Consider the following 18,816-nt stretch of genomic DNA (forward strand, 5'->3'; position numbering starts at 1 on the left):
AATTTTTGTTTGCATAGCATCATGCGCCTTAATTTTTCAAATTAAAAGTCTATGAACCAAACTGATACAAGTGTAATAGTTTGGGTACCAAAATGACATTAATCCCTTTATTTAATGTTTCATATCAAAGTTTGGATTGTAACCCTATATAAAGGTATAATTGCCATGTAGTTTAACAATCTTTTCGGTCTAAAAACTTTGTGACTTTTCTCAATCTATTAGAATGTAGTGTTCTTATTTTAGATTTAGATTTCAGTATTTTTATTTCGGGTTTAGACATTTGAATTGGATAGAAAAAATTGTTCGAAAAATCTGAACCATCCACGTGGTGGGGACCCAACACTCGGATGTACAATAATTCCCAAACTTGTGAGTTTCTAAGGGGTTATAACTTAGCAATATGGAAGATATAGAGATATAAACATCAAACGAGGTAAACTATAGAGGAGCTCCAGAAGGAGCTTACGCTTGGTCGCTCACGCCCAATATATTAGGATCGTGCAGATTTTGACACGTGGACCACATAACTCAATCGGATGCAAACCTATTTATATTCCACCCTTTATTCTCAATTTCTCGTCCGCCCCTCTCTCTCCTTCTCAATCTCTGTCGCGCTCTCTATCCTCCTCCGCCGTTCTCTCTCTTCTCACATTCACATTCACACGCACCCCAATACCCAAACCCTAATTCCATGTTCGGTCTCGTAACTATCATCGATTATCCGCGCTGAAAATTATTGTGCCCCAATTTTCCTGGAAAATCTTAGATTTGATTTTGTTTTGTCCTTGGCGAAATCGGAGGTAGACGGAGCTGAGAATTTTAAAATGACGAGCTCCACGAGCAGTGTCTACGTTAGTGTTATCGAGGATGTCATCAACAAAGTCCGCGAAGAGTTCATCAACAACGGCCCCGGTGAAGACGTTCTGAAAGAACTGCAAGGAGTAATTGCAATTTTCAATTTCAATTGTTTTTTATTTTTACGAAGTTTGGGATTCTTATTGAAAATTCCATGTATTCATAATTTTGATAGATTTAGGGTTCTCTGGCGTACTGGTTCTACTGTTGGATCTGACCAATTTCTAGGGCTTTTTGGTTAATTGTCTTATTAGAAGTTATTGTAAGCTATAGTTTAGCTGATTTTGTTTGATTTGGAATATATTTCAGACTTGGGAGGCGAAGATGATGCAAGCGGGTGTAGTAAATGCTCCGATAGAGAGGTCGGCAGCGGCAAAGCCCACACCTGGAGGTGCTATTACTCCAGTTCACGATCTCAATGTACCTTACGAAGGGACCGAGGAGTACGAAACTCCCACTGCTGAGATACTCTTCCCTCCAGTGAGTTTTTACTGTGCTATTATGTATTTGTAATCTTTGTTTGGTTCGTTTCTATTGAATTGAGCCCGAGTGTTACATTACATAGTTGACGTGGGTTCTTTGGAATGTTAGACCCCATTACAAACCCCAATTCAAACGCCTCTACCGGGAACTGGGGACAACTTATATAACATTCCTACTGGAAATAGTGACTATTCGGCATCTGGAAATGATTCTGGTGGCGGCAACGGTGGTGGCAACGCGGAGATGAAACCTGGAAAACCTAGCCCCTACATGGTAAACACTTAATATCTGGGTCGAATGAGGTGTATGCAGTTATTATGTTTCTAAGTGCATGATGGGTATATGAGATTGTGTCTGTGGTTATTATAAAAGTAGCTAAGTTTGATTTTAAATAAATTCTGGTTATTTGGTTTGTTTTATAATAGCATAAGAGAACCTAAATCTTCTTTGTTATGTTTGCAGCAACCTCCTTCTCCTTGGATGACCCAGCGGCCCCCGCTTGATGTTAATATTGGTAAGTTGGATGCTATTGTAGGATATAGCTTTTACTCTCAATGGTTCTGTAGTAATTCACAGTTTATCAATGTAGCTTACGTGGAAGGGCGGGATGAGGTGGATAGAGGAACCTCTACTCAAACCCCGACACAGGTAATGCCTGTTATTATTTCAAATAGAAATTGCAGAAAACTGACTGGGTTTATGGGTATGAAGAAAAATCAAGATTACAGAGTTATGGATGGCTTTGGTGTGTATGCCTCCTTTTCATTGTTTTTTTAATTTACTCCTTGTTGAGGAAATACAATCTGTATGAAGATGATATCATTGTGTTACCACTATAGTTAATCATTAATCTCAATGTTGGACAAAATTTCAGGACTTTTTCATGATGTCTTCTGGAAAGCGAAAACGCGAAGATTTTCCTTCACAATATCAAGCTGGTGGATTTATACCCCAGCAAGATGGAGCTGGAGATGCTGCACCTGAGATTTTTGAGATTGAGGTTTGTTTGTCTTCCTGTTTACTCTTGTTTAATGTAAAATTTATTTTTTTCTTTGTTCTTTCTAAGGATTCATACATTATAGCAGTGACGTTTTATTGTTTATTTCAATCTCTAGATGGGTATCCACGTTTTGTAAAATCCAGGACTAGTTTCCTGGTATGTCTAAAATATGAAGAAAAAGCAGGTTGAAATAATTTATTCAATTGCATACCAGTTAACTTAGTTTCAACCTGACTCAAATACCTAGGTGACTTATAAGCGACTTGTATCTTTCTGGTTGGACGTAGTTTTTAATTATTTTATAAGCTAGAAAACCTTCCAATCCCGTTGTTGAGAATAGAAAGTTATTTAGAGCAAGTCCACTTTGTTCATTATAATGTATATGGATGAAAAGAAGCTGTAGTGTCTCCATTTTTATTTTTTTAATACATGGAGCTTTTAATTAAAGGGGAAATTTGATTGTTTGACTGTTTTGTCACAGAGTATAAAGTGACTGGCTATTTGCAATGTTTTTTTGGGTTGATTCTGGATTTGTTTGTGGACCCTTACAGGAGCAGTATAAAATTGGAACAAAATAGATCTTTATATGTGTTTTGTAGAAATATTGGATTGGGTTTTATGTCCTTACCATTATTTGTAAGAAAATAAATGGCTTTCGTGTTCAGGTAAGATGTATTAATTGGTCAATAGTGTTCTGGGTGTGATGGTTTGTTCTTGTACAATATTCCAATTGCTGATGTATGTTAACCCAAGTAGGAGTTACTGAAAGGTGGGAAGATCATAGATAATTTTAGTGGGAATGTACTTGAAAGTTTTATGATCAAACTGCTGTTGACCAATCAGTGTGAATTCTGCCTATCAGTTTGAATGATGGGCAACATACATTTTCAGATAAAACTGTTCCTACAGTTGTAGTAGCATTTGAATGCTTATATTGTTGGAGCAGTACGCTATAACTAGTCATATCTTTGCCTGTATGAATTCAAGTTTACTTGGAGCATGGAAGAACACTTCTAGACCAGCATGACTTATGTATATCACACATTGTCCTTTTGAGTTTATGCAATCGTTGAATCACTTAATGGTGGTAACCTTTCAGGTCAGTGGAGGAAGCAGTTCTATCGATGAACGTGCATATAGTGAGACGTTAGCTCGTGTACTGAGGTCAACTCCGAAGATTCCTCAACTTGATGGGCCAATTCCTGATCCCTATGATGATGTACTTTCTACTCCCAATGTAAGTACAGTTCTGAAAATTTTGCATGTAACACAAAATTATGTTTTTATTGAGTGTATGTAGCCCTTTTATAAATGGGTTTGCATGTATGCCAACTAATGGTGGTGCTGGTGTAATTGTTCTTCAGTGTATATTTTCTTATATTCCTCGCTCTACATTTGGTCTGAGAATTTTTATGATTTGGTTGCCTGGGACATGTGATTGACTAACTGTTTTGTGTGTTGATGGTTATGCTGTGTATTGTAGTAAAAGTCTTAAGACTAGATTCAGATCAAATCACTTTCTGCATTTATCTGACAGGCTGGGAACCTTATGCTTGTTTAAATGCTGTAAAAGTTACATGTACGACTTTTGCCGCTGATATGCATGCCATTGTTTTGTTAGGTTACTGAGAAGGTTGAGTTTCCATCTTTGTAAACAAAGGAGATTTATGTTAAGCTACTAAATGGCATCGAATTTTGAAGTGCTTTCATTTTTTTCTGGTGGAGGTCTCTATTGTATAAGAATTATGGTGGTTCATGTGTTTTGACTAATAAATTTCATCTAGTATTTAACGGCCCAAATTGTTCTCCATTGTGGTATCAATAATCAACAAAATATATTCTTTTTGGATTGATTACTTGAAACTTGGTCCCCCCTCCTCTTACTGTTTGGGTTAGGTCAATGGATTAAGTGGGATTTTCAGATTTTGAGTTCTGGCCAGTTTTATGGTTGGTGGCCCTTATGTTTGACCATTGGCTTGATGGTCTAGGTTTGTTAAATTTTGGATATTTACTCATATTTCTTTCATCCAATGAGTTGTGTTACTTTGCCTACATGCTTTGAACATTAAAAATGAACCTCTCTCCCTCACTTTCCTTAATACATGAAAATTTTCTTGTACTCACTAACTGTTGCTTATTCCTCCCATTACCTTATAGATATACAATTATCAAGGAGTCTTCAATGAAGATTACAACATTGCCAACACGCCTGCTCCCAATGGTAATCTTGTGATAAACTTTTGAACATCGTGATCACCTTAGAAATGGATTAATTTAGTGTTTTAAATCCATCTTCGTGATGTTGAAGCTTCCTTCTATTCCTTTTTTTAACCTCCAGATCTACCAGTCAGCACTCCTGCTCCTGTTGCTCAAAATGATGTTGGAGATGATGATGATGATGAGCCTCCATTGAATGAAAATGATGATGATGATTTGGATGATGTGGACCAAGGAGAGGAGCTAAACACACAACATTTGGTTTTGGCACAGTTTGACAAGGTCTCTCTCTCTCTCTCTCTAGCATGCAGTATTGATATAGTACTTAGGCTTTCTGTACTTAATTTCATCTAAAATATGATTTAACATTTGTCTTGTGTATTTGGTTGGGTAGGTGACACGCACCAAGAGCAGGTGGAAATGTACGCTGAAGGATGGCATTATGCACATAAACAATAAGGACATTCTCTTTAATAAGGTGAAGTTTACTTTAAAGAGTTGATATTCTTGCATGCCTTTTGCTCTTGTACCCTCATGAGTTTAGTTGGGAATGCTGTTTATTTTATGCAGGCGACAGGAGAATTTGACTTCTGATTTTGTTGGAGAAATATCTATTTTGGCAATTAGTGACAGTTGCCTTAGAAGAGCAAATCCAGAGGTATCAATGGGTGTTTCGTAATTTTTCTTTATGAATTATTTATTAAGAGAGAGCTTGAGGGGAAGAGAAAGACATGCTAGATATATTTTTAAGATTGGGATGATGGATGATGTTGGCCTGTTGTACATAAAGGATAAATGAGCTTTTTTGGCCTTTAAAAATGGGATGGCTACTGAGGCGTTTCTGAAGTTTACTATTTCTGTGATGGAATGTGATTCCATTAACTCTGTATACTTGGACTTATTGGTTAATTTACGAATTGCATTGTTTATTATCTTTTACATTGCCGCTTACCTCCTTGGCTCCTTCCCTTCTGAAAAAAAAAAGAAAATAAAAATCTTTCCTACTTTTGCTTGCTTTTGGCGATTAATACTATTTGGAATAAGGTATATTTACCACTAAGTTGTCGTTATAGGGACTTTGGCAATTTTTTTAAAAATATTTTACTATTACACAATAAGGGGTATCCTCATCCCCTTTCCAATGAAGCGGAGAGAAATGTCACTAAACTAAAGTATATTGATTTTTCCAAATTTAGCACACTTAACCGAGATGCTTACAATAATGTTTTCTCAAGGGAGTTAATTTAATATGAACTGGAATCTATTCCAATCCATAAAGCCTACACCTCAATACAAGTAGCATCGTTTGCTCTCCAGTTGTTTTAGCTTTTAAGCAAAAAAGAAAGAAAACAAGTGAAGTTTCTTCCTTGCTAAGACGCAGACTGGTTCCTGGTTATTCTACGTTTAGCTTATCATCCGAAGCTATTGCCAATGTAACTGAGGATTCTACAACGATAATGATTTTAGCAACAACAAAAAACACAAAAACTAGTACAGATTATGAAGCCACTAATATCATTAACCGTGTAGAAAGCCCGTGGCTAATGTTTGATCTATATTCTGTACTACACAAGGCAGCAGGCAAAGCCCTCTATGTTGGAAACTGGCCTATCCACTTGATACGAATTTGAGAAGAGAAGTTGAATCTTAATTAAATGTCACTGTGCAATTGTGCATGGTTCGCGATGGTGCATTGGGATTGAAAGACAGTAAATAACGACGAGGGATCTACAAAAGCAGCTGCCACCCACCTGCAGCTGGAAAGGGCGGTGCAGTACTTCTCGTGTCCTGGTCACTGCCCTTTTCCATCGTGGACTCTGGTGGCATTGGTGGTGGGGATAGCAATGGGATTGCCTGTGGAGCATCATTGGCAAAGGGGGTGGTAAATGCATTGCTTGCAATTTGATCAAGCTGAAGAGATGCTGGGGCATTCTTTTGTAGCCTAGTTGGGGGCATCCCTCCTTTGCCTTTGGGATTGCAAATATTATTGTGAATCTCCATTCTTTGTTCAAAATTCAGGCACAATTTCAATCTCTTGCACTTGGGCCATTGACTTCATTGCATGCAGAGATTCAAATCAACCAAGGGTACGTTATAGAAAGAAATGGTGCTTAATTATGACTTTTTCTTTCTTGGGATAAAAATTAGGGGTCGGTTATAGAGGTGAGTGGCCAAAAAGCAAAATTTCCTTTAGATGGCAGTTCAAATAACGGTCATTTTCTCAATATGGAACTGAAGGCCTCTTTCTTGGGTGGTTCATAGTTGACATAGGGGTTTAATCATCCTATATAAAATCCATTCTAGCTTTAACAATTTGAGACACTGCCTTGTGCCCCAACTTCGTGGAAGAAATTAACTAAGGAGATCAAAGTATGGATGAGAATCGTGTTGTGTTAAATTCTTAATCGTGTTATATGACTAAATATTAACTCGATTTGTTTAATTATAGGTGTATTTGAGTTGACACTCATATCTCATAAATAATAATTTTTATTTAAACTAAACTCATTGCCCATTATTTATAAGTAAAAACTCACTAAATCATGTGTTAGCAAAACCAAGGAAAAAAAGAACATTCTAATCCCTAAAGATTCATACAACATCATATTAAAACTGAAATATTCCTGTTTTCTTAGCGTTAATAAAGAGAAGGGAATTTGAAGAAAAAGGCAATGCACTGTACGGGTAAGTGTGAAGAAGAAGAAGAAAGAGGATATTGTTCTCTATCATTTTTAGTGTAGTGTATCCAAAACATGTCAGAGCCTTTAATAACTTTTCTAATTTAGAGCCTTTTGCTGTGCATCGTTAATTCGTTACCATATGACTTAAAAGTTTATTATTATTATTATTATTTTGTTAAATAAATTACACACGCAAATTCCGACTCTGTTGTTCCGGTTATGGTGGATCAGATTATAGGCTGAATTATTGAGAGAACCAATTACTACTAGAAAGTATCAAAGTCCAAAGTCAAGCAAAATATCAAAGGCGGACCACCAAACTCACTCACAGTCACACAGAAAAAGGACAGATATTCAAGCGGGAACTACAATTACCAAGAACCAACCGTCTTGGTAACTCTCACTTTTGGCCACTCCCGATGGCTTTCAGTACCTCAACTCGGTCTCTGTTCAACCTCAAACTCTCCAAGACACACTCATCACCACTTCATCAACCCAAGAAGAGACCAGTAATCCTTTTCCTTAATGCCCATTTTAGCCCACCCCTCCTTTCCACTTGTAACGATTGTTTCAGGGCCAAATATAGCACTCTCACAAACCCTTCTGGCTCCAGGCTCAGATTCAGTGTGAAGGCACATAAACTGACCAAACCCTTCTGAGATTCTCCTTCTTTTTGTTTTGAGAAATGAAAATGATTTTGCATTTTTGGTTTGGTGTGTAGGTTGGATCTCAAGGAGACTATTCTTCAGGGGATGAAGCCCAGTCGCTTATTCCTGAAGCAACCCAGCAAGAGGATTTTTCTTGGCCTTCTGTGATTATTCCGTAGGTTTCTCTCAAATTCTTGTTTATCTATAGACTTTATGAGTTATTCTCATGCTTTGAGTAAATGGGTAATTTTTTTTTAACTTTAATTCTTTCACAGTTGGTTTTTATGTAATGGGGGTACCATTTTGTAAGCCTCTGCATGCTACAAGTTGGGTTTTCTGAGTATATCATTGAGGACCTGAATTGGACTTTATTCAAGCTACTGTATATAGCTTATGGAAATATGCTTGCTTTACTTTTTCCATGGAAGCAAGTTGAGTGCTTTTCGAAGGGTAGCCAACTGTGCCTCGTAGTTAAAATTCATAAGGTTTAATTTCTTCTTTCTTTTGAAGCTAAAGAGAGAAGCAGGGTTTAGATGAATTTACAATTTGCAATTTGCTGAAGTTTATGTTTTGAATATCTCTTTACTCTGTCTTGGAATTCTAGTTTTGTGTTTCCAGCCTTGGGTGGTCTGTTATTTGGGTATGACATTGGTGCTACTTCTGGTGCTACCATCTCGTTACGGGTATACCTTCAGTTTTAGTGGTTTGTTTTTTATTGTTTTGATGATTGTGACCAAAATGTTATATTTTGATATGTCACAGTCAGCTGAGCTTAGTGGCACAACTTGGTTTAATCTTTCGGCTGTTCAGCTTGGTCTTGTGGTATGGTTTATCTAATCTTAATCAGTTTGTTTCTGTGTCATTTGCAATCTTGCGGTCTGTCTGCCAACAAAACTTTCCATGAATACATCAGTGATTCTAAATTACATTTGTTTTGATGCAGGTTAGCGGTTCCCTATATGGAGCTCTTTTTGGTTCCCTCCTTGTCTACCCAATTTCTGATTTTCTTGGTGTGTGCTTTGCTTTGCTTATTTACTTTATCCTGAGATTTTGAGCTTCATCATGAATATATTCGTATTCTAAATTTTGACTTGGCTTGTAAAGGGAGGAGGAGGGAACTTATCACAGCAGCTGTACTTTATCTGCTTGGGGGTCTGATCACCGCATCTGCTCCAGGCCTTAGTGTTCTCTTAGTAGGGCGTGTTTTATATGGCCTTGGTATTGGCATGGTAAGCTTCTTTGCAGTTCTCTATAGCTGCTCTAACCAAACAGAAGGAGTTAAATTAAAGGAGAATGTTTACATCATTGTCTTTGGTGGAGTTGGATAATATCATGATGTGTTTCACCATGCTCCATTCATCTTTTAAAAGATTTGTTTTGACAGGCCATGCATGGGGCTCCTCTCTATATTGCTGAAACGTGCCCATCTCAAATTCGCGGAACTCTAGTGTCTTTGAAGGAGCTCTTCATTGTTCTGGGGATTCTGGTATTGTTTAAATAACATTTCTAATGTTAATTTTTGTTTCATTCACTTTCTTAGCTAAAGCAAGATGTTCTGTACAATGCACTCTTCTGCAGTCGGGTTATTTAGCAGGAAGTGTTGAGATTAATGCAATTGGGGGTTGGCGTTATATGTATGGAATAAGCGCTCCTATTGCTTTACTTATGGGGATAGGCATGTGGGTTCTCCCACCATCTCCACGTTGGTTGCTTCTCAGGGCCGCTCAAGGTAAAGGGTCTGTACAAGAGTACAAAGAAAAAGCCATGCTTGCCTTGAGCAAGTTGAGAGGCCGACCTCCTGGTGACAAAGTATCTGAAAGACAAATAGAAGAGACATTTGTTTCTTTGAAGTCAGCCTATGCAGATCAGGAATCTGAGGGGAGTTTGTTGGACATCTTTCAAGGCCCTAGTTTGAAAGCCTTCATAATCGGTGGGGGTTTGGTACTTTTTCAACAGGTATTTTTTCCTCGCTGCTATGAATTGAATTATTTTTTTTCTGGTGTTTTTTTTTTTTCAAAAACATGTACCAGAGAGAATACAAAGAATTAGTAATCCAATTTACTACCTGACATGACAGATAACTGGGCAACCAAGTGTCCTATATTATGCAGGTCCAATTCTTCAGGTAATTGATAATTAACTTCTTCTCTTTTTTTTTTCTGTGAAAATTGGAGTTTTCTTCTTCCATGTTAGTTTGCCTAACTATGTGACACTCTTTGTAACATTGTTACTCAAGAGCGCAGGATTCTCTGCTGCCTCTGATGCTACCAGAGTATCAGTTGTAATTGGTGTGTTCAAGGTGCATCTGATGTTCTTTTTATCTTTAATTTTGATTTTGAACTATGCCACAAGATCCTCTTTCTGGTGTGTACTATTCTTTGTTTCTGAATGTTCCTGCAGTTGCTTATGACATGGATAGCTGTCCTGAAAGTTGATGATCTTGGAAGAAGACCTTTGCTGATTGTAGGAGTCAGTGGACTTGTATGCATCCTAACTATTCAACATTCTATTTCATCAATTCTATTCATATTGTGTACTATGTGACATGTTAGTTGATAAAGTAGATGATGGAGTTTTATTTTTCTTTATTCTATTTACCTCAGGCTCTTTCCTTATTTCTCCTTTCTGCTTACTACAAATTTCTTGGGGGGTTCCCACTTGTTGCTGTAGCTTCTCTTCTTCTATATGTTGGTTGCTACCAGGTAACATTTTAATTTTATTTTGGCTATTGGCATTTGTCGCTCAATCTTCTTCATGTCTAATTTAAATGGAATACTCTAATAGCACCATAATGTTGTTTTTCGCATATAGAAAACTCAAAAACTTTTAAACCAGAATATGTAAACTTGACCATAAAATTCTTGTCCATCCTCCATTGAGCCTCTCTTCTCCGGAAAAAAAAAGGGGATGAAGTTTGCGATCTCTAATGACATATTTTTCTTGCCCATGATATTTAGGCAGCGGTTCTGACATGATGAATATTGTGCTCAAATGTCATTTCAGATATCATTTGGTCCTATAAGTTGGCTTATGGTATCAGAAATTTTCCCACTTCGCACAAGAGGAAAAGGGATTAGTCTTGCAGTTCTTACTAACTTCGGTTCAAATGCTATTGTGACATTTGCATTCGCACCGCTGAAGGTATATACCCCCTTCCCCACTTTTTGCCTCACTATGATGTCAATCTATTTCTTTCATAGTCGAAGCGGGTTTTCTCATATTTCATGACTTGACTCTTTGGCCTGACTGGCATAGAAGTGGTGCATTAACATATTCTAATTCTGCAGGAGGCGCTAGGAGCAGATAACCTTTTCCTCCTTTTCGGGGCTATTGCTTTGTTATCTCTTCTGTTCGTTGTACTAATTGTCCCGGAAACCAAAGGTTTGAGTTTGGAAGAAATAGAATCCAAACTCTCGAAATAGGTCCATGGTCATTACTGTCATTGTAAGTTTCGAACTTGACATGTATTGGCGAGTCTGTATCCATGTTTGTCAATGTCGGCCTGGGCAGGTCCTGTATTCACAAAATCATGTAAATATGTTATACAACTATGTACATCATCACTACATGCTCTCATTTCCATGACAGTTTGGTATAAGGAGTGGCAAAATGATGAATGACCAATGACGTTTCATTTTGAAGAGCGATTAGTTTACAGGAAGCAAAATCAGCTGGATACCAAATACTTGAATCAGTCTAATAATAAAAAGACCAACTCATCATGATACGGAGAAGAACTATCAGCTGTTTTTACCGTTCAGCGCTATATTTGACTAGATTCTTCAACTTTTGATACTATAAATTCCCAATTCAAATAGCAATTTGATGCTTAGCGAATCAACATCGTTGTAACTGAAGATAACAATCTTGCAACCTTGTGAACTCATCCCCTTTAACTGAGAGACTTTCATGAGGAACAGAGTGGTACTGACATACTGCAACTTCAATTTTAATATAGGACATTGTTAGATGCAATTACAGGACTTCGCAGATCACTGCAAAAACAGTGAAGTTCATACATTATTATCGCGCAAGAGAAACGAACTCTGTTTAGATAATTTCTAACCTACAAAATATCTTTTTTTGTTTGGTTTATAACTGTATACATCTATGACATGTAGAGGTACTCGCAGTAACCTCAAAGTTTTGAAACTTTATTTTGAAGACTAATTTTTTTTTTTTTGGTCAAATTTTGAAGACTAATTGATAACGAAAAAAAAAAATCGATTTTAAGAGGCAAAGAGAAGATCATAAACCTGATCCTCAATGCTCAATGCTCAATGGTATGCTTTCAACTTTGAAAAGTAGGAAAAATATCTTGTTTTATCTGCAACTTGCAAGCAACCCACGGTTGCCTTACAAAAAGCCATGTGTCCCTCAGCCAAATCCCAATTGTGTGGCCTTCAGTAATTCATAGCCCACACCACAGGCTTTTAAATTACTCCCAAGCTCAAATCGCTTACTGATCATAGATTCATAATCATCAATCCCAGATAAAACTAGCACTGCACCATCTGCAGCTTTATTGCATTAATTAGTCTCAGCTCTCAGGATCATTCTGATCCATGGCTGCCACAGTCTCAACTGTTGGAACTGTCAACAGAACACCGGTACGTTGTTTTCCCGCCAATTTTATCTCTCATTTTACAGAAATATTTTGACATACAAACTGTTTCCATAATGTATATCTTTAATCTATTGTAGAAATACCCCAAAAGGGTCTTTTTGTTTCTCTATGTGATGCCCAAATACAAAGCATTTAGATCAATTATTTCATGCAGATGAGCTTGAACAGCTCTGGTTCTGGAAGCTCAATCCCAAGCTCAGCCTTCTTGGGCACCAGTTTGAAGAAGGTGGTCAGCGCAAGACTCCCCTACCCCAAGATTGTGTCTGCAGGCAACTTCAAAGTCACTGCCGAAATTGATGAAGAGAAGCAGACCGGCAAGGACAAGTGGAAAGGCCTTGCCTTTGACACTTCTGATGACCAGCAAGACATCACAAGAGGAAAGGGAATGGTTGATTCTATCTTCCAAGCTCCCAGCGGCACTGGGACTCACTATGCTGTCATGAGCTCATATGATTACATTAGCACCGGACTTCGCCAGTAAGCAAGAAATATAGAAATTAATTCCTTTCTAATGGTTGCTTGGAGATTTATTTTGTTTCTTATTTGATGCATGAGACTATGTTCTTAAAAGAGAATTGGGACTTTGATTATGTTTCAGATACAACATGGATAACAACATGGATGGGTTTTACATAGCTCCAGCTTTCATGGACAAGCTTGTGGTTCATATCACCAAAAACTTCATGAACCTGCCTAGCATTAAGGTACGAGTAACACCAAACAAATCACAAAACATTGAATCCCAACTGATGTGTGGTGGGAAAACTTTTGTTGCTTCTAGTATTATTTCTAACTTGACTTTTTCGATAAAAGTTCATGATTGTTGGTTTTGACAGCTCAAATGATTTTGTATGAATTTGTGTGATCAGATTCCTCTCATTCTTGGTATATGGGGAGGCAAAGGTCAGGGTAAATCGTTCCAGTGTGAGCTTGTGTTCGCCAAGATGGGAATTACGTGAGTTCATCATGGTTATTTTGTTTCACGAAAGTCTTTTTTGGAGAACCAAGTAGAATTTGAGCAATATTTTCAATCTCATGCATCCATTTTGCTGCTATTGTTTCTTTATAAGATATGTTTTGATCTTGTATGCATTTTAATTGTTAGCTTGATCTATATTATTGACTCATTCCCTGACATGGTATCAGAGTTCTGGTTACTGAGAGTTCTGGGTTCGAAACCTACAATCCCCGTCCCTCAATTATTTGTTAACCTGCAGAGTGGAGCTGCAACTATATTATCTGCATTTTTCTGGCTCTCAACGTGCAGAGAATGGGACTTGATATACATTATTGACCCCTTAAGTTTTCGGGGTCAAATGGTTGTCTAACATTAACTACCTGGTGATTAAATTTCAGCCCCATCATGATGAGTGCTGGAGAATTAGAAAGTGGGAATGCAGGAGAGCCTGCAAAATTGATCAGACAGAGGTACCGTGAGGCTGCAGACATCATCAGGAAAGGAAAAATGTGCGCCCTCTTCATCAATGATCTTGATGCAGGTGCTGGTAGGATGGGTGGAACCACACAGTACACTGTGAACAATCAGATGGTGAATGCTACTCTCATGAACATTGCTGATAACCCAACAAATGTGCAGCTTCCTGGTATGTACAACAAGGAGGAGAATCCTAGAGTGCCCATTATAGTCACTGGAAATGACTTCTCCACATTGTATGCCCCTCTCATTCGTGACGGTCGTATGGAGAAATTTTACTGGGCTCCCACTAGAGAAGACCGGATTGGTGTCTGCACCGGGATCTTCAAGCCTGACGGTGTTCCTGAGTCAGATGTTGTTAAGATTGTTGACACATTCCCTGGTCAATCTATTGGTAAGCATAGTTCAAAATCTTGGTATTTTGGAATTTCCCAGCACTTCTATTGATGAGGATTTAAATAATAAATTAGCAAAGTTTCTTCAACAGTCCAAACAGACATTGGCAAAGATTAAATGGTTGAAAAAGTTTGCTGAAGATTTTGTTGAAAAGAGGATCATCAGGACGTAATTTATGTATCTGCATATGAAAATAGGTTCAGTACCATAATTTGTTATATGCCATATTTCTGCAGACTTCTTTGGTGCCCTCAGAGCTCGAGTTTACGATGATGAAGTGAGGAAGTGGATATCAGGTGTTGGGGTAGATGAAATTGGGAAGAAGCTTGTGAACTCAAAAGACGGTCCCCCTACTTTTGAGCAGCCTAAAATGACAGTGGAGAAGCTCCTTGAGTATGGCAACATGCTGGTTCAGGAGCAGGACAATGTGAAGAGAGTTCAACTGGCTGACAAGTACATGAGTGAGGCAGCCCTTGGAGATGCAAACCAGGATTCTATTAAGAGAGGAGCTTTCTATGGTTAGCACCCTTTATCCTTAAGAGCCTTCAATGGTTGGTTAAGTACTACTCTCTGTGCTCCTTATTATTTAGCAATAACGAAATTGGAGTAGTTTGTTCAAGTTTTCTATAAATTTATTTGATGCAGGCCAGGCAGCACAGCAGGTTCAGGTACCTGTCCCTGAAGGCTGTGTTGATCCATCAGCCAAAAACTATGACCCAACTGCTAGGAGTGACAATGGTAGCTGTCAGTATGAGTGATGAGAGTTGGAGAAGATAATGATATTTCTTGCTGGCTCCTTATTTCTGGAGTCAGAGTCCTATTCATAAGTTCTGTTGTAATTTACACTTTATTTTATGGCAATTGGTGTTATTAGCTATTCATCTCATTGGATCATTCTCACTCACTCATCTCATGTCACAGTTGTCACTTGAGTTATGGCTCATGAGCTTAATATCCTTCCTTATTGTCCTTGAATAAGATTTTCCTGCGTCCATTATTTAAAAATATAAGAACTGTATACTAGGTAACATATAAGTTAAAGTTTGAGTCATGAAACTATAAAAAAAATACTCACTAGAATGCACACAACAAACGTTTACACAGAAAGAAAGGTGATACTTACTACCTCAGTTAACCTCATTTTCTCTTTGTTAATGAAAATTACTCTTTTACCTTGTTAACAATTTTTTATCCCCTCATTGAAAATTTTGAAAAACTTCAGAAATTTAGAAATAGAAAAATAAAAACCCACCACCATGGCCATGGGCCGATGGCGCCGGTCTAACAGGGGATGGGGAAAGAAGAGGAGAGGGTGTGAGATTTTTTGTTTTGATTTAGAGGGGTAAAATTGGAGTTAAAAATTTATAAAAAAAAAAATAAGGGGGCTAACTAACCCTTTTTTTTTTTTTTTGGCAAATAGAATAGTCCAGAAAATTGCCTATACATTCCCCAGTCCATTTCTTCAGTATAGTGGCTGAATAGTATTTTAAGATTTTCAGTACAACATATATCATATTCATGACCTTCAAATATATAAATATAGATTGTTCACAGGGATTCTGTGCAATTATTTAATGTACATTTTTTAACTTCCGGAACCGCAAAATTGGTTTATTGGTAACAACACAAAGCCTACACAAACATTGTGGATGAATAGATGATGCTTGCGAACTACTACTTATTGATGCATAGAAACTTGTACAAAAGTCCAGATCAGGATAATTTTTCTTTATCAACAGTTGCATTCCACTTTTCAATTGGTCTGGAGTATTCTTCCCTGATTTTCTTCCTCAACGGCTGCAATATATAAAAGGTCTCAATGAACAGTTTAACAACAAAATATGTGAGACATCTGGTAAAACAACATTAACCTATCAATTTGCACTTTGCAGAATTGAATAATGAAGGAAAGACCATGGAAGTTACGTACCTTCATAAGCATTGGTAGAGATCGGAATGCGTGGTGATGAGGCCATAGCTGATTGTGAGGTAGTACTAGTTTTGGAGGGCTCCTGGTTCCGAAGCAAGGAAGTAATAGCTCCTTTCACCTTCTCCACCATACCCGCATCACCAGGAGCTTTCCTTGGACTCATTGCATCGGATATTACTTGTGAAAGTGCTCTTTCATCGTCCCCTGGCTCAAATTTCTGAATCAAATACTCCTTCACAGAAACACCCTTATCCCATATTTGTTCGCCACTACCAACATGCTTTCCAGGTGCTGGGGCTGACAAAGGTTGTTGAGGCTGTGCAGGTGCTGCCTCGGCTGAAGAGCTATGTGGAACTGCTGATGCCGAAAGGGCTTGTGGAGCTGGCGTGGCTTTACAGTTTGCTGAAGGTGGTGGGGCTGCAACAGTGAGGCCTTCTTTCTTTGTGGGAACTGAGGGTGAAACAGCAAGACTTTCGATCTTTGAGGCAATTGCGTGGGTTGCATCTGATACTGTGTTAAAGGCTGGTCCCAACTTCTCAGTCACAGTTTCAGTTATTGTCTTCCTAGGACTAGGGGTACTCTTTGTAACCGCCACAGTTTCGGGTACTGTCTCGTTAGGACTCGGAGGAATATTTGCAGGAGACACAGTTTCGATTACTGTCGGAGTCTTCTCCTTATCTTGTTCAGATCCCTTATTGACACTGCTTGGCAAAACATGATTCTCGGGAATCACAGGATTTGCTCTGGGATGCTGCCTCGCGGTCTCCTTGTATCCTTTCGGTGCCATCTCTGATTCGTACACTGAAAATTAAATGAAACTATTAACTACAAAGAAATGGTTGCATAGGACTTCCAAAAGGGGGAAATAACAGAGAAAATTAAGGAATAAATAAGTTCATATATTGAAGATGTTAATTGTATATTACTTGGGGCTCCTAGATATTCAGCATCTTCTTCTTCATCTTCATACTCATTCAAGCTAACACCCCAAGATGGGGTTTCGTGATGCTTCTTCTTGTTGCTGAGTGAGTGCTTCAATTTCTTGGCCTTCTCCTTCACCTTGGTGAGAACTGATTTCTTGTGATGGTGACCATGATCTTCTTCTGCATCATGGTTCCCAACTGGAGATGATGAGTTTGTTGATGACGACCTCGAAACTTCACCTCCTGGAGATCAAAAATCGGTTAGAATAAAAAGTACCTTCATTGGTGGTGGAGAAATTACAGTAAGATAATATGGGATACCTCGAAGATACTGTTCCATAGTTGGGCTGACAATAATTTTTTTTTGTTCATGGCTGGCATTAGTTTCACTGTCACTGTATCTTTGCGGGCGTTCAAGTTGAGCCATTGCTCTCCAATTCACAATTGAGTGCCTCTGCTTTTGAGACAATTCTGGTGTCCGAATGCGCCCTACTTATTATGGGATTCTAGCATTCTTCTGAGGTTCTTGCCTACACAATCAACAAGGTCCACAGGTCAATTGGTTGATTTGTAGGAGAAGTTGCTAAGTTTGGCTTGCTACTTGCAACTCAGGAATGGTTATTTCCTGAAATAGTAGCAATTGACCAGGCCAGGAGCAACCATCTTCCTCTTCCTTTGCCTTATGCCTTGGGACAGTAATGCTATTTCAAGAGAAACATGTAACTGCCTTCCATCATAAATAGATTTTCTTCTTTTAGGATCTTTTGAAAATCCAAATAAATAATAAAAAATAAATTTTGAGTCAGGTTTCGTTTCTTGCAAGTTAACTGCATCCCTTTTTTTGTGACTCCAAAAGAAGGAGGATAAGAAAAATATATTTCACTTTGTCATTGGCGTAGCTAGAAACTTTACTCATTGGGCGCGATAATTTCTTTTAATTTCTTCCAATATCTTAAATAGATAGACAAATATATATGAATCCATTGTAATTATACAATTTCACATTGGGGTGTAATCCAGTTGAAAGGACCAATGAATTACTCCTTTTGCACCAATATGTCATGTTCCTAAAATTCATATACATTTTTTGAATGAATAAAAGAAACCTCAAAATGATCAATTCGAGATTAAACAAATCCATCCAAATTTGTACTATATTTATCAACTTCATTGTCAATATATCATAATGGCTAGTATGAGAAACAAAATATAAGGGACAATACATCCAAGGGTTGGATTTGAACCCTCACTTGTGGATATGTTGTCCCTCATAGTAGCTGGATTGGTCAACATATTCTAAAAAAAAAAATCTTCAATATCATTAAAAAAAAAAAAAAAGCTATAGGGGTCAGTTGACACCATTACCCCCAAGGCCCCACCATGTCTTCGCCACTGCCTCCCCTAACCTCACCCTCACCATCCGGAATTTGGACTAAGAGGGGGCGCCTCTCTCAAAACCTGTGTTCTTGGGGCCAGCGAAGTCGTTGATGTTGCGAGAAGGGGTCGTTAGAGAAATCGTCGGCTAGCAGGTGGAGAAGTCGCATGAGAGTATATTGGGGGTAAAATGATCATATAGCCAAACTTTTGCTATTTGAGGGTAAAATGGTCATGTCACACTTTTC

The 18,816-nt window shown here is 38.1% G+C and overlaps 4 protein-coding genes across 6 annotated transcripts; 3 read left to right on the forward strand and 1 right to left on the reverse strand.

Moving 5' to 3' along the window:
* The first annotated feature begins 506 nt into the window (after positions 1 to 506).
* On the forward strand, positions 507 to 5,494 carry LOC147296506 (transcription initiation factor IIA large subunit-like). 2 transcript variants are annotated; one of them, XM_086229679.1, is made up of 11 exons: positions 518 to 941; positions 1,165 to 1,335; positions 1,447 to 1,611; positions 1,801 to 1,852; positions 1,928 to 1,986; positions 2,213 to 2,338; positions 3,438 to 3,575; positions 4,496 to 4,559; positions 4,677 to 4,837; positions 4,950 to 5,033; positions 5,126 to 5,494. In XM_086229679.1, exons 1-11 carry the CDS (start codon positions 825 to 827, stop codon positions 5,147 to 5,149), a joined length of 1,161 nt encoding a protein of 386 aa, XP_086085805.1. In that variant the 5' UTR covers positions 518 to 824; the 3' UTR covers positions 5,150 to 5,494. The 2 variants fall into 2 exon arrangements, with proteins under 2 accessions (XP_086085804.1, XP_086085805.1); XM_086229678.1 differs by having other exon boundaries at positions 507 to 941; positions 1,801 to 1,986.
* Positions 5,495 to 7,445: 1,951 nt separating this feature from the next.
* Positions 7,446 to 11,524, forward strand: LOC147296507 (Major facilitator superfamily protein). The gene is made up of 14 exons (XM_086242457.1): positions 7,446 to 7,868; positions 7,958 to 8,058; positions 8,488 to 8,566; positions 8,646 to 8,705; positions 8,827 to 8,893; positions 8,988 to 9,112; positions 9,268 to 9,369; positions 9,462 to 9,839; positions 9,961 to 10,008; positions 10,120 to 10,182; positions 10,284 to 10,364; positions 10,487 to 10,585; positions 10,887 to 11,024; positions 11,171 to 11,524. Exons 1-14 carry the CDS (start codon positions 7,656 to 7,658, stop codon positions 11,303 to 11,305), a joined length of 1,689 nt encoding a protein of 562 aa, XP_086098583.1. The 5' UTR covers positions 7,446 to 7,655; the 3' UTR covers positions 11,306 to 11,524.
* Positions 11,525 to 12,305: 781 nt separating this feature from the next.
* On the forward strand, positions 12,306 to 15,222 carry LOC147296508 (ribulose bisphosphate carboxylase/oxygenase activase, chloroplastic-like). 2 transcript variants are annotated; one of them, XM_086242466.1, is made up of 7 exons: positions 12,306 to 12,493; positions 12,665 to 12,987; positions 13,109 to 13,214; positions 13,380 to 13,465; positions 13,867 to 14,339; positions 14,578 to 14,859; positions 14,987 to 15,222. In XM_086242466.1, exons 1-7 carry the CDS (start codon positions 12,449 to 12,451, stop codon positions 15,097 to 15,099), a joined length of 1,428 nt encoding a protein of 475 aa, XP_086098592.1. In that variant the 5' UTR covers positions 12,306 to 12,448; the 3' UTR covers positions 15,100 to 15,222. The 2 variants fall into 2 exon arrangements, with proteins under 2 accessions (XP_086098592.1, XP_086098601.1); XM_086242475.1 differs by having other exon boundaries at positions 12,307 to 12,493; positions 14,578 to 14,892.
* Positions 15,223 to 15,359: 137 nt separating this feature from the next.
* On the reverse strand, positions 15,360 to 18,193 carry LOC147296509 (low-temperature-induced protein). The gene is made up of 4 exons (XM_086242487.1): positions 17,516 to 18,193; positions 17,198 to 17,437; positions 16,272 to 17,072; positions 15,360 to 16,138 (listed from the first exon to the last, which is right to left on the reverse strand). The coding sequence occupies exons 1-4, from the start codon at positions 17,619 to 17,621 to the stop codon at positions 16,095 to 16,097; spliced, it is 1,191 nt and encodes a 396-aa protein (XP_086098613.1). The 5' UTR covers positions 17,622 to 18,193; the 3' UTR covers positions 15,360 to 16,094.
* Between the last annotated feature and the right edge of the window lie 623 nt (positions 18,194 to 18,816).

The sequence above is a fragment of the Dryas octopetala genome, chromosome 1 (assembly GCF_963921425.1).
Source record: "Dryas octopetala chromosome 1, drDryOcto1.1, whole genome shotgun sequence".
Lineage (NCBI taxonomy): Eukaryota > Viridiplantae > Streptophyta > Magnoliopsida > Rosales > Rosaceae > Dryas > Dryas octopetala.

Bases quoted from the DNA above. Each gene is read 5' to 3' on its own strand.
- LOC147296506 (XM_086229678.1), top strand. From the start codon at position 825: ATGACGAGCTCCACGAGCAGTGTCTACGTTAGTGTTATCGAGGATGTC. The intron at 2,339-3,437 runs GTTTGTTTGTCT...GTAACCTTTCAG, and splicing joins CTGAGATTTTTGAGATTGAG to GTCAGTGGAGGAAGCAGTTC. The intron at 3,576-4,495 runs GTAAGTACAGTT...ATTACCTTATAG, and splicing joins ATGTACTTTCTACTCCCAAT to ATATACAATTATCAAGGAGT.
- LOC147296507 (XM_086242457.1), top strand. From the start codon at position 7,656: ATGGCTTTCAGTACCTCAACTCGGTCTCTGTTCAACCTCAAACTCTCC. The intron at 8,706-8,826 runs GTATGGTTTATC...GTTTTGATGCAG, and splicing joins CTGTTCAGCTTGGTCTTGTG to GTTAGCGGTTCCCTATATGG. The intron at 11,025-11,170 runs GTATATACCCCC...CTAATTCTGCAG, and splicing joins TTGCATTCGCACCGCTGAAG to GAGGCGCTAGGAGCAGATAA.
- LOC147296508 (XM_086242466.1), top strand. From the start codon at position 12,449: ATGGCTGCCACAGTCTCAACTGTTGGAACTGTCAACAGAACACCG. The intron at 12,494-12,664 runs GTACGTTGTTTT...TATTTCATGCAG, and splicing joins GAACTGTCAACAGAACACCG to ATGAGCTTGAACAGCTCTGG. The intron at 12,988-13,108 runs GTAAGCAAGAAA...ATTATGTTTCAG, and splicing joins ATTAGCACCGGACTTCGCCA to ATACAACATGGATAACAACA.
- LOC147296509 (XM_086242487.1), bottom strand. From the start codon at position 17,621: ATGGCTCAACTTGAACGCCCGCAAAGATACAGTGACAGTGAAACTAAT. The intron at 17,073-17,197 runs GTAATATACAAT...TTTAATTTTCAG, and splicing joins TGAATATCTAGGAGCCCCAA to TGTACGAATCAGAGATGGCA. The intron at 16,139-16,271 runs GTACGTAACTTC...TATATATTGCAG, and splicing joins CTCTACCAATGCTTATGAAG to CCGTTGAGGAAGAAAATCAG.